General features: G+C 44.0%; 1 protein-coding gene across 1 annotated transcript in view; it reads right to left on the bottom strand.

Annotated features, from left to right (window-relative positions):
- LOC129817864 (uncharacterized) overlaps nt 1–9,710 on the bottom strand; it is a 42,466-nt gene extending 32,756 nt beyond the window's left edge. Inside the window, exons 1-2 of the mRNA XM_055873459.1 lie at nt 9,527–9,710; nt 2,674–2,967 (exon numbers count right to left, since the gene is read on the bottom strand). Coding sequence (XP_055729434.1) covers nt 2,674–2,944 — 271 coding nt within the window. The 5' untranslated portion in view covers nt 2,945–2,967; nt 9,527–9,710. The remainder of the gene's footprint in view (nt 1–2,673; nt 2,968–9,526) is intronic.
- Between the last annotated feature and the right edge of the window lie 7,959 nt (nt 9,711–17,669).

Raw genomic sequence — 17,669 nt, 5'->3', positions numbered from 1 at the left:
ACCACCACTATAACTGTCCTCTGGTCAGATCTAACCACATTACACCACCACTATAACTGTCCTCTGGTCAGATCTAACCACATTACACCACCACTATAACTGTCCTCTGGTCAGATCTAACCACATTACACCACCACTATAACTGTCCTCTGGTCAGATCTAACCACATTACACCACCACTATAACTGTCCTCTGGTCAGATCTAACCACATTACACCACCACTATAACTGTCCTCTGGTCAGATCTAACCACATTACACCACCACTATAACTGTCCTCTGGTCAGATCTAACCACATTACACTATAACTGTCCTCTGGTCAGACCTAACCACATTACACCACCACTATAACTGTCCTCTGGTCAGATCTAACCACATTACACTATAACTGTCCTCTGGTCAGATCTAACCACATTACACTATAACTGTCCTCTGGTCAGATCTAACCACATTACACCACCACTATAACTGTCCTCTGGTCAGATCTAACCACATTACACTATAACTGTCCTCTGGTCAGATCTAACCACATTACACCACCACTATAACTGTCCTCTGGTCAGATCTAACCACATTACACCACCACTATAACTGTCCTCTGGTCAGATCTAACCACATTACACCACCACTATAACTGTCCTCTGGTCAGATCTAACCACATTACACTATAACTGTCCTCTGGTCAGATCTAACCACATTACACCACCACTATAACTGTCCTCTGGTCAGATCTAACCACATTACACCACCACTATAACTGTCCTCTGGTCAGATCTAACCACATTACACCACCACTATAACTGTCCTCTGGTCAGATCTAACCACATTACACCACCACTATAACTGTCCTCTGGTCAGATCTAACCACATTACACCACCACTATAACTGTCCTCTGGTCAGATCTAACCACATTACACCACCACTATAACTGTCCTCTGGTCAGATCTAACCACATTACACCACCACTATAACTGTCCTCTGGTCAGATCTAACCACATTACACCACCACTATAACTGTCCTCTGGTCAGATCTAACCACATTACACCACCACTATAACTGTCCTCTGGTCAGATCTAACCACATTACACCACCACTATAACTGTCCTCTGGTCAGATCTAACCACATTACACTATAACTGTCCTCTGGTCAGACCTAACCACATTACACCACCACTATAACTGTCCTCTGGTCAGATCTAACCACATTACACCACCACTATAACTGTCCTCTGGTCAGATCTAGCCACATTACACTATAACTGTCCTCTGGTCAGATCTAACCACATTACACCACCACTATAACTGTCCTCTGGTCAGATCTAACCACATTACACTATAACTGTCCTCTGGTCAGATCTAACCACATTACACTATAACTGTCCTCTGGTCAGATCTAACCACATTACACTATAACTGTCCTCTGGTCAGATCTAACCACATTACACTATAACTGTCCTCTGGTCAGACCTAACCACATTACACCACCACTATAACTGTCCTCTGGTCAGATCTAACCACATTACACCACCACTATAACTGTCCTCTGGTCAGATCTAACCACATTACACCACCACTATAACTGTCCTCTGGTCAGATCTAACCACATTACACCACCACTATAACTGTCCTCTGGTCAGATCTAACCACATTACACCACCACTATAACTGTCCTCTGGTCAGATCTAACCACATTACACCACCACTATAACTGTCCTCTGGTCAGATCTAACCACATTACACCACCACTATAACTGTCCTCTGGTCAGATCTAACCACATTACACCACCACTATAACTGTCCTCTGGTCAGATCTAACCACATTACACCACCACTATAACTGTCCTCTGGTCAGATCTAACCACATTACACCACCACTATAACTGTCCTCTGGTCAGATCTAACCACATTACACCACCACTATAACTGTCCTCTGGTCAGATCTAACCACATTACACTATAACTGTCCTCTGGTCAGATCTAACCACATTACACTATAACTGTCCTCTGGTCAGACCTGAGTCAAATACACATCCAACGTTGCGTTTGATTCATGCATTTGAAATACACAGAGTAAACCAGACATTAGGAACACCTTCCTAATATTGAGTTGGACCCCCCTCCACCCCCCCACCCTTTTTGCCCTCAGAAACGGCTCGAATTTTTCGGGGCGTGGACTCTACAAGGTGTCGAAAGCGTTCCACAGGGATGCTGGCCCATGTTGTCTCCAATGTTTCCCACAGTTGTGTCGAGTTGGCTGGATGTCCTTTTGGGTGGTGGACCATTCTTGATACACACGGGAAACTGTTGAGCATGAAAAACCCAGCAGCGTTGCAGTTCTTGACTCAAACCGGTGCACCTGGCACCTACTACCAAACCCCGTTCAAAGGCACTTACATATTTTGTCTTGCCCATACACCCTCTGAATGACACACATACACAATCCATGTCTTAATTGTCTCAAGGCTTAAAAATCATTATTTAACCCGTCTCCTCCCCTTCATCTACACCGATTGAAGTGGATTTAACAAGTGACATCAATAAGAGATCATAGCTTTCACCTGGATTCACCTGGCCAGTCTGTGTCATGGAAAGAGCAGGTGTTCCTAATATATTGTCCACTCAGTGTAGGTTTGATGATACGTGTTATGTGTGATAGTGTATTTTTTTTTACCATGGAGCAACATTCTGGCCTGGTGATTGTCCTGCACCCCACAGGGCAAAGTGTTGTTGTGGCCTTGTGGAACCATGATGTTGTGTCCTTCTGACCGTGGGACCATGGCATTGGGTCCGGTCGACATCTGTGTAGACCTGTCCCGGGTGTCCCCTCTGTCCCTGGTGTCTCTGGACCCTCTGCTGTCCCTGGTGTGGAACTTGATGTCCCTGAAGCGGATGCCCCAGCACTGTGAGGCAGGAAGAGACATGTCCTCCTCCTCATCATCCATTGGGACCCTCAGCGGTAGTCTCCCTACAGGAGAGAGGAGCACTTTAGGACAGGGTGTGTGTGTGATATAAAGGTCCTCCTCCTCATTAATCAGGAGCCTCAGCACTAGTCTCCCTACAAGAGAGAGACATGGGGGGGGGACTTTAGTGTCTGTGACAGAGACATGGGGGGGAACTTTAGTGTCTGTGACAGAGACATGGGGGGGAACTTTAGTGTCTGTGACAGAGACATGGGGGGGAACTTTAGTGTCTGTGACAGAGACATGGGGGGGAACTTTAGTGTCTGTGACAGAGACATGGGGGGGAACTTTAGTGTCTGTGACAGAGACATGGGGGGGAACTTTAGTGTCTGTGACAGAGACATGGGGGGGAGCTTTAGTGTCTGTGACAGAGACATGGGGGGGTAACTTTAGTGTCTGTGACAGAGACATGGGGGGGGGGGGACATTTAGTGTCTGTAACAGAGACATGGGGGGGGGGGACTTTAGTGTCTGTGACAGAGACATGGGGGGGAACTTTAGTGTCTGTGACAGAGACATGGGGGGACTTTAGTGTCTGTGACAGAGACATGGGGGGGGGACTTTAGTGTCTGTGACAGAGACATGGGGGGGGGACTTTAGTGTCTGTGACAGAGACATGGGGGGGGACTTTAGTGTCTGTGACAGAGACATGGGGGGGACCTTTAGTGTCTGTGACAGAGACATGGGGGGGAACTTTAGTGTCTGTGACAGAGACATGGGGGGAACTTTAGTGTCTGTGACAGAGACATGGGGGGGAACTTTAGTGTCTGTGACAGAGACATGGGGGGGAACTTTAGTGTCTGTGACAGAGACATGGGGGGGGAACTTTAGTGTCTGTGACAGAGACATGGGGGGGGGACTTTAGTGTCTGTGACAGAGACATGGGGGGGGACTTTAGTGTCTGTGACAGAGACATGGGGGGGAACTTTAGTGTCTGTGACAGAGACATGGGGGGGGGACTTTAGTGTCTGTGACAGAGACATGGGGGGGAACTTTAGTGTCTGTGACAGAGACATGGGGGGGGACTTTAGTGTCTGTGACAGAGACATGGGGGGGGGACTTTAGTGTCTGTGACAGAGACATGGGGGGGGGGACTTTAGTGTCTGTGACAGAGACATGGGGGGGAACATGGAGTTACTGTAAATCACGTGGAACTTAACTTTGGCGACCAGCAATTCTTGATAACAAAATGGCTCAATAGCAATCAAAGCATTAGTTCTAAAAGAGCTGCTGAACTTGAGGAAGTGGACTTGACGGAATTATTCATCATTAGACATTCATAACAGGTGCAAAAACACCTGGTGATGTGTGGTAATACCACACCACAATCACTTATACCACACCACAAAAACACCACCATTTCTCAAAGCCAGTTTAAATGAGCCTGATTCCTGGAGTTTGTGAGCATTCCCAGTGTATGGGGACCTAGCATAAGCCTGGAAAGGCTGCTCTCAATATGCCATCGCTCATTACACACACACACACACACACACACACACACACACACACACACACACACACACACACACACACACACACACACACACACACACACACACACACACACACACACTGTGTGAATTGAGCAGAGCTGTTTCTGATAAAAGTGTGAGCCAACAATAGAGTGCCAACAGATCTGGCCCACTTAACGCTCCCTAACGCTCCCTTTACCAGGGTGAAACCAGAGTTCCTGCTAAAACTCCAAGCGTCCGCCACACGAAAGCCACAAGCTTCCTGGAGCGGAAAGAAAAACAAAACAAGTTTCACTGCACACTCCCTCGCTCTTTCCCTCCCTCTCCCTCTCTCTCCCCCCCTCCCTCCCTCTCCCTCCCTCTCTCTCCCTCCCCCTCCCTCTCTCCCACCCTCTCTCCCTCTCTCTCCCTCCCCCTCCCTCTCGCTCCCCCCACTCCCTCGCTCTCCCCCCCCCCCCCCCCCCCCCCACCCCCCTATACGGTAAAAAGTCCCGTAAAATGTAGCTCAGATACATCATATAGATACATTTGCATCTTTGCTCAAATGCATGTAACGCCTGACAACAATTCCAGAAATGCCTGGTTATGACATCTAGTCGACAGGGTGACCAAAGTGGTTCCTAAATCGGCTTCTTAAAATGACTCTTTACATATGGATACATGGAGATCACGTTCTGGTCACCATGACAACACTGAGACGGACAACAAAGACAGACAACACTGAGACGGACAACACTGAAACAACACTGAGACAGACAACACTGAGACAGACAACACTGAGACAGACAACACTGAGACAGACAACACTGAGACAGACAACACTGAGACAGACAACACTGAGACAGACACCACTGAGACAACACTGAGACGGACACCACTGAGACGGACACCACTGAGACGGACACCACTGAGACGGACACCACTGAGACGGACAACACTGAGACAACACTGAGACGGACAACACTGAGACGGACACCACTGAGACGGACACCACTGAGACGGACACCACTGAGACGGACACCACTGAGACAGGCACCACTGAGACGGACACCACTGAGACGGACACCACTGAGACGGACAACACTGAGACGGACAACACTGAGACGGACAACACCGAGACGGACAACACCGAGACAGACAACACCGAGACAGACAACACTGAGACAGACAACACTGAGACGGACAACACTGAGACGGACAACACTGAGACGGACAACACTGAGACGGACAACACTGAGACGGACAACACTGAGACGGACAACACTGAGACGGACAACACTGAGACAGACAACACTGAGACAGACAACACTGAGACAGACAACACTGAGACAGACAACACTGAGACAGACAACACTGAGACAGACAACACTGAGACGGACAACACTGAGACGGACACCACTGAGACGGACACCACTGAGACGGACAACACTGAGACAACACTGAGACGGACAACACTGAGACAGACAACAGTGATATTATTTAAAATTGTGTCTGTGAGTGACATTTTTATTTATTTTTTATTTCCCCAAATGTTTTAGATTCTGTCATAAAGATGTTCAACGTCATTTTCTGTTGTTGTTTTGTTCCATCTTGTAAAATATATACCAACATGCATAAAAAAAATAAAAAAAATACATTTAAATGTATGGCAAACAAAAAGAATTGGCCAAATCATATCGTAATGATTTTTTTTTTTTATTACAATACGATTTGGCCAATTATTTTTGTTTGCCATACATTTAAATTTAATTTATTTTGTATTTTTTATGCATGTTGGTATATATTTTACAAGACATGGTCACTCTGTGCAGTGTTTCAGCTGGATACCTTGCTTTGGCAGGGTGGTGGCCCAGAGTTACCGTAATGCGTACTTAGGCAAATGATACCCGATGAAGCACTACTAGGCACTTTCCTATGGTATGCTTCAGCAAGTGTAACTTCAGATACTTTCAGATACTATGAACATGGTTACACACACACACACACACACACACACACACACACACACACACACACACACACACACACACACACACACACACACACAAACACAAACACAAACACAAACACAAACGCGCGTGACAGGCATGCCAACTTCTACTGCATGGTCACAGGGGCTGAGACTGCAGAGGAGAGTAGTTCCCTCTGCTGTTCAATCTGTGCACTGGGCCCTCTTCCACATCTCTCTCCCTTTCTCGCTCTCTCTGTCTTCCACATCTCTCTCTCTCTTTCTCTCTCTCTCTGTCATCCACATCTCTCTCTCTCTCTGTCTTCCACATCTCTCTCCCTTTCTCTCTCTCTCTGTCATCCACATCTCTCTCTCTCTCTGTCTTCCACATCTCTCTCTCTCTCTGTCTTCCACATCTCTCTCCCTTTCTCACTCTCTCTGTCTTCCACATCTCTCTCTCTCTTTCTCTCTGTCTTCCACATCTCTCTCCCTTTCTCTCTCTCTCTGTCTTCCACATCTCTCTCCCTTTCTCACTCTCTCTGTCTTCCACATCTCTCTCTCTTTCTCGCTCTGTCTTCCACATCTCTCTCCCTTTCTCGCTCTCTCTGTCTTCCACATCTCTCTCCCTTTCTCACTCTGTCTTCCACATCTCTCTCCCTTTCTCGCTCTCTCTGTCTTCCACATCTCTCTCCCTTTCTCTCTCACTCTGTCTTCCACATCTCTCCCTTTCTCGCTGTCTCTGTCTTCCACATCTCTCTCCCTTTCTCACTGTCTCTGTCTTCCACATCTCTCTCTCTCTTTTTCACTCTCTCTGTGTTCCACATCTCTCTCCCTTTCTCTCTGTGTTCCACATCTCTCTCCCTTTCTCTCTGTGTTCCACATCTCTCCCTTTCCCATTCTCTCTGTCTTTCACATCTCTCTCCCTTTCTAGCTGCCTTCCACATCTCTCTCTCTTTTTCTCGCTCTCTCTGTCTTCCACATCTCTCTCCCTTTCTCGCTCTCTCTGTCTTCCACATCTCTCTCCCTTTCTCTCTCTCTCTTTCTTCCACATCTCTCTCCCTTTCTCTCTCTCTCTGTCTTCCACATCTCACTCTCTTTCTCGCTCTCTCTGTCTTCCACATCTCTCTCGTTCACACTCTCTCTGTCTTCCACATCTCTCTGTCTCTTCCACGTCTTTATTGCCAGAAGGTAAAGGCACAAGGTGGGCTGTATGCCCAGGCACCTGCTGTTGTGACAGGCTATGGGAGAATGCGGTAAAACAGCATCATTGGCACAGCCTGTCTAAATGTGTGTATTTTCTAATTACCATGAAATTGTTAAAAAAATAAAAAGATAATTCCTAATCATGTCTAATTATTGGATATGAAATAGGTTACAATCTAAAAAAAATGTCTGTTAATAACGTTTTTCTTCATAATTCAAAGTCATCCTAGAAATCAGGGTGAATTTGGGGGCATGTGGTGCTAGTCTGGGGAACCACATTAGCCTACATTCATCTGTTGAGGCAACCTGGACTCAGGGGTAGACGTAACATAGTAAATGTATATCCGGTACACTCAAATTAGTATGATATGTTACATTTCGTATAGTATGTATTCATTTGTGGATGTCCATTACCCATTAAGTAGATGTTACGAATTACAATTTGTTATGATATGTTACTAATGGCAAAATCGTACAATACGAATTTGGAAACGTACGATATGCTACAAATTCCAATTTGTTGTGGCTAATGTTAGCTAGGTGGCTAAAGCTAACATTAGCTAACATGCTAAATAGTTGCTAAGTAGCTAAAAAAGTAGTAAGTAGTTTCAAAGTTGCTAATTATATATATATTTTTTTAAATGTTGAACGTGATAAAATTTGAACACACAAACTTTGGCTTGCTAGACATTAGCGTTACATGCTTACCCATCCACCCCAACGTACTACACTACTTGTGTTTTTGCTTATTCGGGTTGGGATGAGTACAAACACATTGACACATTGAACAAACAATGGTCTGATGCATTGCACTATAGTGTTTCTAGCTCACACCAGTATTTTCAGCGCACTATATCATACTCATTTGAGTGTCCCGGATGTATGTTTACTATGTTATGTACATTTACGTAATTTAGTTGACGCTCTTATCCATAGGGACTTACAGGAGCAATTTAGGGTACAAGTGACTTGCTGAAGGGCACATCAACAGATTCCCCCCTCTAGTCGGCTCAGAGATTCGAACCAAGCTCTTAACCGCGATGCTCCCTGCCGCCCCACATGTCTAGTCTGTGAGACCAGGCCGGTTGAGGTTCGCGTGGCAGACAGGCTGCCGTGGGCCATCACTCTGGCAAGTAAACAAACCGTTTATGGTTCTGAGTGCGAAGCAAACTGCAAATATGTTATAACGTGATACTGACGTACGATAAACATAGTGTCGTGATTTAGCTTTGAACATTGTAGCGAAAACAATGAATGACAGTGAATGACTTGCGGCACACTCTTGAAAGTACACACACACACACTGCAACGGTTAATGATGAGGAAAACGTCATTAATTTATCCCCTGCCGCGACATCAGTCCCATCTCAATTTGATATCAGTCGCGCGAGTTGGGACGTCCAACTCCCTTGTTGTCGGGTTTTTATCAATTCCAGACATAACTCCAAAACATTCTTACTAAATGTGAATCCACAGCACAAAATAATGTAATCTAAAATCGTATTTTTCTAAACAACAGTGATGTGTAGAAACAAGCGGAACAACCGATCCGAACTTTCATTCTATTCAGTCACTCAATCAATTAATTATCCACCAAAATAGGCTAATTTTCATTGATTCAAAAATGCATTAATTAAATCCTTTAATTAAAGGCCCTCCTTGATTGCGCTGCCTGGAGGCTATTTTACTGTAAACAGAAAGCGGTTGACAGACAATCCATCACACACACACACACACACACACACACACACACACACACACACACACACACACACACACACACACACACACACACACACACACACACAACCCGATGACCGGGCATTTTCACCGCATTTGTTTACAAACTGGGTGACCCGGCATCGCACTGACAACTTCAACCAAAATATACAAATGTAATTTTATAAACAACCTTACAAACTGAATCATATGTAGGACTCACCGCCAAAATGTAAGTTACTTCCGTTGTGATTGGTGGTATCTTGTCAACTTGCCGTTAGTGATTCTCCAGAATTGAACAGAGCTCTGTATCCTTCAACCTCTTGCATTACAGTCTCTCAGATGAATGTTTGCAGTTTCTGTACAAGTGTTTTTTCTCTCTCTGTCAAGTACCAGTGAGAAATCGGTCCGCCCAGACAAGGCGAAAAAAATATGTAAATAAAATCTCTTAAAGTGACAGTCCATCAATTTGTTGGTCTGCCTTGCCATCACGCAAAACCCAATGTCAATATAAACACTATTTCGTGATTTATTAGCTTTCTTACATATTATTATTAGTATTTCATTTAACCTTTTTTTTAACTAGGCAAGTCAGTTAAGAACTTAAGAACAAATTCTTATTTACAATGACAGCCTAGGAACAGTGGGTTAATTGCCTTGTTCAAGGGGCAGAATGACAGATTATTGTGGAGCTTGCAAAGCAAAATCTCCCAGTTACAACTTCAACATACATCTTCTTATTATTATTCTGTAGCACTCAACTCCTATAATGTTTAGGCTGAAATGTTTAAAACTGTTTAATATCTTTTATACTTTTCAAGTTATTCATTTAGTTTTGTCCTTTTTTTTGGTCAATCTTCATTCACTGTCACGGCATTTCCTCGACATTCTAAAGCTCCCCATTGCGACTTCGTCACTTCCAACATGCCATTCACTGTAAATGCAATAACGCAAACATGACACACAAATCAGTGAACTCTGACCCCTTTGCAACAACTTAGACTAAAAAGGTAGAGCAATACGACATCTTCGTCTACTTCTCTGCTATTCAAATGTTGTCACGGAACAACAATATCTGCAACGATATCAAACGAAACCGTTGTTTTCGTAACCCGCAGCAACAACATTTCTTAACCATTTTTAATTTTTTTGCAAACAACTGCCGTTTTGAACATTTCCCTAACAAGTTAGGCAACTTTTTTACATTTAGTCCACTACCACAAAAGTATTTTTTTAAAGAGCTTTATAAAGCCCCACAACTTATAAACTTACAATCAAATGATTATTATTATTCCGCTCCCACTCTAGAGCTTAAACGTTTTAATGTATTGACATGAAACCAAATGTCCAGACCGTCCCAACTCAGAATGCTTGAGAAAATATTTTTGAAAGCATTTATACTTTTTGAACTATACAGATATTTCAATGAGCCCCCAATGCATTTCAATGGGGGGAAAAAGGCTATAGAGTTGAATGGTATATTAAAAAAAATATATATATACATCTAGACCTATCTCCTATTTCACCGTTTAAGTTATCAGCTCCAAACCATTGTGCAGATGTTAAGACTGGCCTAATTTAGATTGGTCGTCAAATTAGTTTTTAATATTATGTATACTTTTTGAACTATAACGCTTTAAATTTGCATAAATTAAGCTGAGTTTAAATAACGTGAATACAGGGGTAGCTTTTCCAAATGGTCCTGCTCCTTGGCCAATTAAGCTACAAGACCAACGTGAAAACATTCAGGCTATTCCAACGTCAAATTCGAAACAAACTTTTATCAACTATAACTTTATAAATGTCCATAAAATAATTAAACAACGGTAACTCTTGAACCGTTCAAGCAAGAGACACCAAACACGTTTTCACATGGTTTAGGCAAACCTAACTTCAAAATCTTTTGAAAATTTATCAACTATAACTATATAAATGTGCTTACATTTGCATAATATAACTTAACAACAATAACTCTTCAGCCTTTCAAGCTTGAGACACCAAACCAACTTAAACATTTTCAGGCTATCCTAACTTCCAATTCTTAAAAACGTTGATCAACTATAACTATATAAATCTGCATAAACTTGAAAAATTTGAATAAAATAACTTGCCAAAAGTAACTCTTGAACCGTTCGAGCTAAAGACACCGAACAAGCTTTTTCATGTTCAGGCTATTTAGTACATTCAAAAACGTTTATAAACACATTTATAAACCGTGGTATTGACCATGAATTAGCCTAAAACCTCATAGATTCAATAAAAAAAATAAGAAAAGTGGCAGACATTTTAAATGCTGCCGTTCTTTAACTATTTCAGCTACGAGCATTAAAACAACATTACGATTTAAAAAACTCTGAAACAAGCTAGCAAGCACACTTTCACTAGTAACCCTGCTATTGGCCCAATATGAATCATTCACTAGTAACCCTGCTATTGGCCCAATATGAATCATTCACTAGTAACCCTGCTATTGGCCCAATATGAATCATTCACTAGTAACCCTGCTATTGGCCCAATATGAATCATTCACTAGTAACCCTGCTATTGGCCCAATATGAATCATTCACTAGTAACCCTGCTATTGGCCCAATATGAATCATTCACTAGTAACCCTGCTATTGGCCCAATATGAATCATTCACTAGTAACCCTGCTATTGGCCCAATATGAATCATTTACTAGTAACCCTGCTATTGGCCCAATATGAATAATTCACTAGTAACCCTGCTATTGGCCCAATATGAATAATTCACTAGTAACCCTGCTATTGGCCCAATATGAATAATTCACTAGTAACCCTTAAGGTCCACAAGAACACAGTGGCCTCCATCGTTCTTAAATGTAAGACGTTTGGAACCACCAAGACTCTTCCTAGAGCTGGCCGCACTCAGGACCTCAATCTGGGGCGAAGGTTCACCTTCCAGCAGGACAACGACCCTAATAACACAGCCAAGACAACCAGGAGATGCTTCGGGACAAGTCTCTGAATGTCGTTGAGTGGCCCAGCCAGAGCCCGGACTTGAACCCCATCGAACATCTCTGTAGAGACCTGAAAATAGCTGTGCAGCGACGCTCCCCATCCAACTTGACAGAGCTTGAGATGATCTGCAGAAAAGAATGGGAGAAACTCCCCAAATACAGGTGTGCCAAACTTGTTGCGTCATACCCGAAGAAGACTCGAGACTGTAATCACTGCCAAAGGTGCTTTAACAATTTACTGGACAAAGGGTCTGAATGCTTATGTAAATTTGTTTTTTAAGTATCTTTTAAAAATATAAATGAGCAGAAATGTCAAAAAAATGTTTTTTCTTTGATATTATGGGGTATTGTGTGTAGATTGATAAGGGAAAAACATGATTTAATCCATTTTGGAATAAGGCTGTAACGTAACAAAATGTGTAAAAAGTCAAGGGGTCTGAATACTTTCCAAATGCATACAGTATTACAGTAATAAACAACACAGAGACCTGAACACAGTATATTCTCCTCCTGGTACCAACAACACAGAGACATAAACACTGTATCTTCTCCTCCTGGTACCAACAACACATCTTCTCCTCCAGGAGTATCTTCTCCTGGTACCAACAACACAGAGACATTAACACAGTATTTTCTCCTCCTGGCACCAACAACACAGAGACATAAACACAGTATCTTCTTCTCCTGGTACCAACAACACAGATACATAAACACTGTATCTTCTCCTACTGGTACCAACAACAGAGACATAAACACAGTATCTTTTCCTCCTGGTACCAACAACACAGAGACATAAACACAGTATCTTCTCCTCCTGGTACCAACAACACAGATACATAAACACTGTATCTTCTTCTCCTGGTACCAACAACACAGAGACATAAACACTGTATCTTCTCCTACTGGTACCAACAACAGAGACATAAACACAGTATATTCTCCTCCTGGTACCAACAACACAGAGACATAAACACAGTATCTTCTCCTCCTGGTACCAACAACACAGAGACATAAACACAGTATCTTCTCCTCCTGGTACCAACAACACAGAGACATAAACACAGTATCTTCTTCTCCTGGTACCAACAACACAGATACATAAACACTGTATCTTCTCCTGGTACCAACAACACAGAGACATAAACACAGTATCTTCTCCTCCTGGTACCAACAACACAGAGACATAAACACAGTATCTTCTCCTTGTACCAACAACACAGAGACATAAACACAGTATCTTCTCCTGGTACCAACAACACAGAGACATAAACACAGTATCTTCTCCTGGTACCAACAACACAGAGACATAAACACAGTATCTACTTCTCCTGGTACCAACAACACAGAGACATAAACACAGTATCTTCTCCTCCTGGTACCAACAACACAGAGACATAAACACAGTATCTTCTCCTCCTGGTACCAACAACACAGAGACATAAACACAGTATCTTCTCCTCCTGGTACCAACAACACAGAGACATAAACACAGTATCTTCTCCTGGTACCAACAACACAGAGACATAAACACTGTATCTTCTCCTCCTGGTACCAACAACACAGAGACCTGAACACAGTATCTTCTCCTGGTACCAACAACACAGAGACATAAACACTGTATCTTCTCCTCCTGGTACCAACAACACAGAGACATAAACACAGTATCTTCTCCTCCTGGTACCAACAACACAGAGACATAAACACTGTATCTTCTTCTCCTGGTACCAACAACACAGAGACATTAACACAGTCTCCCCTCCTGGTACCAACAACACAGAGACATTAACACAGTATCTCCTCCTGGTATCAACAACACAGAGACATTAACACAGTATCTTCTCCTGGTACCAACAACACAGAGACATAAACACTGTATCTTCTCCTCCTGGTACCAACAACACAGAGACATTAACACAGTATCTCCTCCTCCTGGTACCAACAACACAGAGACATAAACACTGTATCTTCTCCTCCTGGTACCAACAACACAGAGACATAAACACTGTATCTTCTCCTCCTGGTACCAACAACACAGAGACATAAACACAGTATCTTCTCATGAGTCATTCTCAATTAGATGGTGCCCTGCCTGTAGGGTTATAGTGTCTGTGGGGTTATAGTGTCTGTGGGGTTATAGTGTCTGTGGGGTTATAGTGTCTGTGGGGTTATAACCCCACAGACACTATAACCCCACAGACACTATAACCACACAGACAGAATAACCCCACAGACACTATAACCCCACAGACAGAATAACCCCACAGACACTATAACCCCACAGACACTATAACCCCACAGACAGAATAACCCCACAGACACTATAACCCCACAGACAGAATAACCCCACAGACACTATAACCCCACAGACACTATAACCCCACACACACTATAACCCCACAGACACTATAACCCCACAGACACTATAACCCCACAGACAGAATAACCCCACAGACACTATAACCCCACAGACAGAATAACCCCACAGACACTATAACCCCACAGACACTATAACCCCACAGACACTATAACCCCACAGACACTATAACCCCACAGACACTATAACCCCACAGACACTATAACCCCACAGACACTATAACCCCACAGACACTATAACCCCACAGACAGGATAACCCCACATACACTATAACCCCACAGACACTATAACCCCACAGACACTATAACCCCACAGACACTATAACCCCACAGACACTATAACCCCACAGACAGGATAACCCCACAGACACTATAACCCCACAGACACTATAACCCCACAGACACTATAACCCCACAGAGACTATAAACCCACAGACACTATAACCCCACAGACACTATAACCCCACAGACACTATAACCCCACAGACACTATAACCCCACAGACAGGATAGACCCACAGACACTATAGACCCACAGACACTATAACCCCACAGACACTATAACCCCACAGACAGGATAACCCCACAGACACTATAACCCCACAGACACTATAACCCCACAGACACTTTAACCCCACAGACACTATAACCCCACAGGCAGGATAACCCCACAGACACTATAACCCCACAGACACTATAACCACACAGACACTATAACCCCACAGACACTATAACCCCACAGACACTATAACCCCACAGACAGGATAACCCCACAGACACTATAACCCCACAGACACTATAACCCCACAGACACTATGACCCCACAGACACTATAACCCCACAGACACTATAACCCCACAGACAGAATAACCCCACAGACACTATAACCCCACAGACAGAATAACCCCACAGACACTATAACCCCACAGACACTATAACCCCACAGACAGAATAACCCCACAGACACTATAACCCCACAGACAGAATAACCCCACAGACACTATAACCCCACAGACACTATAACCCCACACACACTATAACCCCACAGACACTATAACCCCACAGACACTATAACCCCACAGACAGAATAACCCCACAGACACTATAACCCCACAGACAGAATAACCCCACAGACACTATAACCCCACAGACACTATAACCCCACAGACACTATAACCCCACAGACACTATAACCCCACAGACACTATAACCCCACAGACACTATAACCCCACAGACACTATAACCCCACAGACACTATAACCCCACAGACACTATAACCCCACAGACACTATAACCCCACAGACAGGATAACCCCACAGACACTATAACCCCACAGACACTATAACCCCACAGACACTATAACCCCACAGACACTATAACCCAACAGACAGGATAACCCCACAGACACTATAACCCCACAGACACTATAACCCCACAGACACTATAACCCCACAGAGACTATAAACCCACAGACACTATAACCCCACAGACACTATAACCCCACAGACACTATAACCCCACAGACACTATAACCCCACAGACAGGATAGACCCACAGACACTATAGACCCACAGACACTATAACCCCACAGACACTATAACCCCACAGACACTATAACCCCACAGACACTATATATGGTTATAGTGTCTGTGGGGTTATAGTGTCTGTGGGGTTATAGTGTCTGTGGGGTCATAGTGTCTGTGGGGTTATAGTGTCTGTGGGGTTATAGTGTCTGTGGGGTTATCCTGTCTGTGGGGTTATAGTGTCTGTGGGGTTATAGTGTCTGTGTGGTTATAGTGTCTGTGGGGTTATAGTGTCTGTGGGGTTATCCTGCCTGTGGGGTTATAGTGTCTGTGTGGTTAAAGTGTCTGTGGGGTTATAGTGTCTGTGGGGTTATAGTGTCTGTGGGGTTATAGTGTCTGTGGGGTTATAGTGTCTGTGGGGTTATAGTGTCTGTGGGGTTATAGTGTCTGTGGGGTTATCCTGTCTGTGGGGTTATAGTGTCTGTGGGGTTATAGTGTCTGTGTGGTTATAGTGTCTGTGGGGTTATAGTGTCTGTGGGGTTATAGTGTCTGTGGGGTCATAGTGTCTGTGGGGTTATAGTGTCTGTGGGGTTATAGTGTCTGTGGGGTTATCCTGTCTGTGGGGTTATAGTGTCTGTGGGGTTATAGTGTCTGTGGGGTTATAGTGTCTGTGTGGTTATAGTGTCTGTGGGGTTATAGTGTCTGTGGGGTTATCCTGCCTGTGGGGTTATAGTGTCTGTGTGGTTAAAGTGTCTGTGGGGTTATAGTGTCTGTGGGGTTATAGTGTCTGTGGGGTTATAGTGTCTGTGGGGTTATAGTGTCTGTGGGGTTATAGTGTCTGTGGGGTTATCCTGTCTGTGGGGTTATAGTGTCTGTGGGGTTATAGTGTCTGTGGGGTTATAGTGTCTGTGGGGTTATAGTGTCTGTGGGGTTATAGTGTCTGTGGGGTTATAGTGTCTGTGGGGTTATAGTGTCTGTGGGGTTATAGTGTCTGTGGGGTTATAGTGTCTGTGGGGTTATAGTGTCTGTGGGGTTATCCTGCCTGTGGGGTTATAGTGTCTGTGGGGTTATAGTGTCTGTGGGGTTATAGTGTCTGTGGGGTTATCCTCTCTGTGGGGTTATAGTGTCTGTGGGGTTATAGTGTCTGTGGGGTTATAGTGTCTGTGGGGTTATAGTGTCTGTGGGGTTATAGTGTCTGTGGGGTTATAGTGTCTGTGGGGTTATCCTGTCTGTGGGGTTATAGTGTCTGTGGGGTTATAGTGTCTGTGGGGTTATAGTGTCTGTGGGGTTATAGTGTCTGTGGGGTTATCCTGTCTGTGGGGTTATAGTGTCTGTGGGGTTATAGTGTCTGTGTGGTTATAGTGTCTGTGGGGTTATAGTGTCTGTGGGGTTATAGTGTCTGTGGGGTCATAGTGTCTGTGGGGTTATAGTGTCTGTGGGGTTATAGTGTCTGTGGGGTTATCCTGTCTGTGGGGTTATAGTGTCTGTGGGG

This window comes from Salvelinus fontinalis, chromosome 20 (assembly GCF_029448725.1).
Source record: "Salvelinus fontinalis isolate EN_2023a chromosome 20, ASM2944872v1, whole genome shotgun sequence".
In the NCBI taxonomy this organism is placed as follows: Eukaryota; Metazoa; Chordata; class Actinopteri; order Salmoniformes; family Salmonidae; genus Salvelinus; species Salvelinus fontinalis.
The sequence above is the reverse complement of the archived record's forward strand: the minus strand, read 5'-3'. Positions and strand labels throughout refer to the sequence as shown.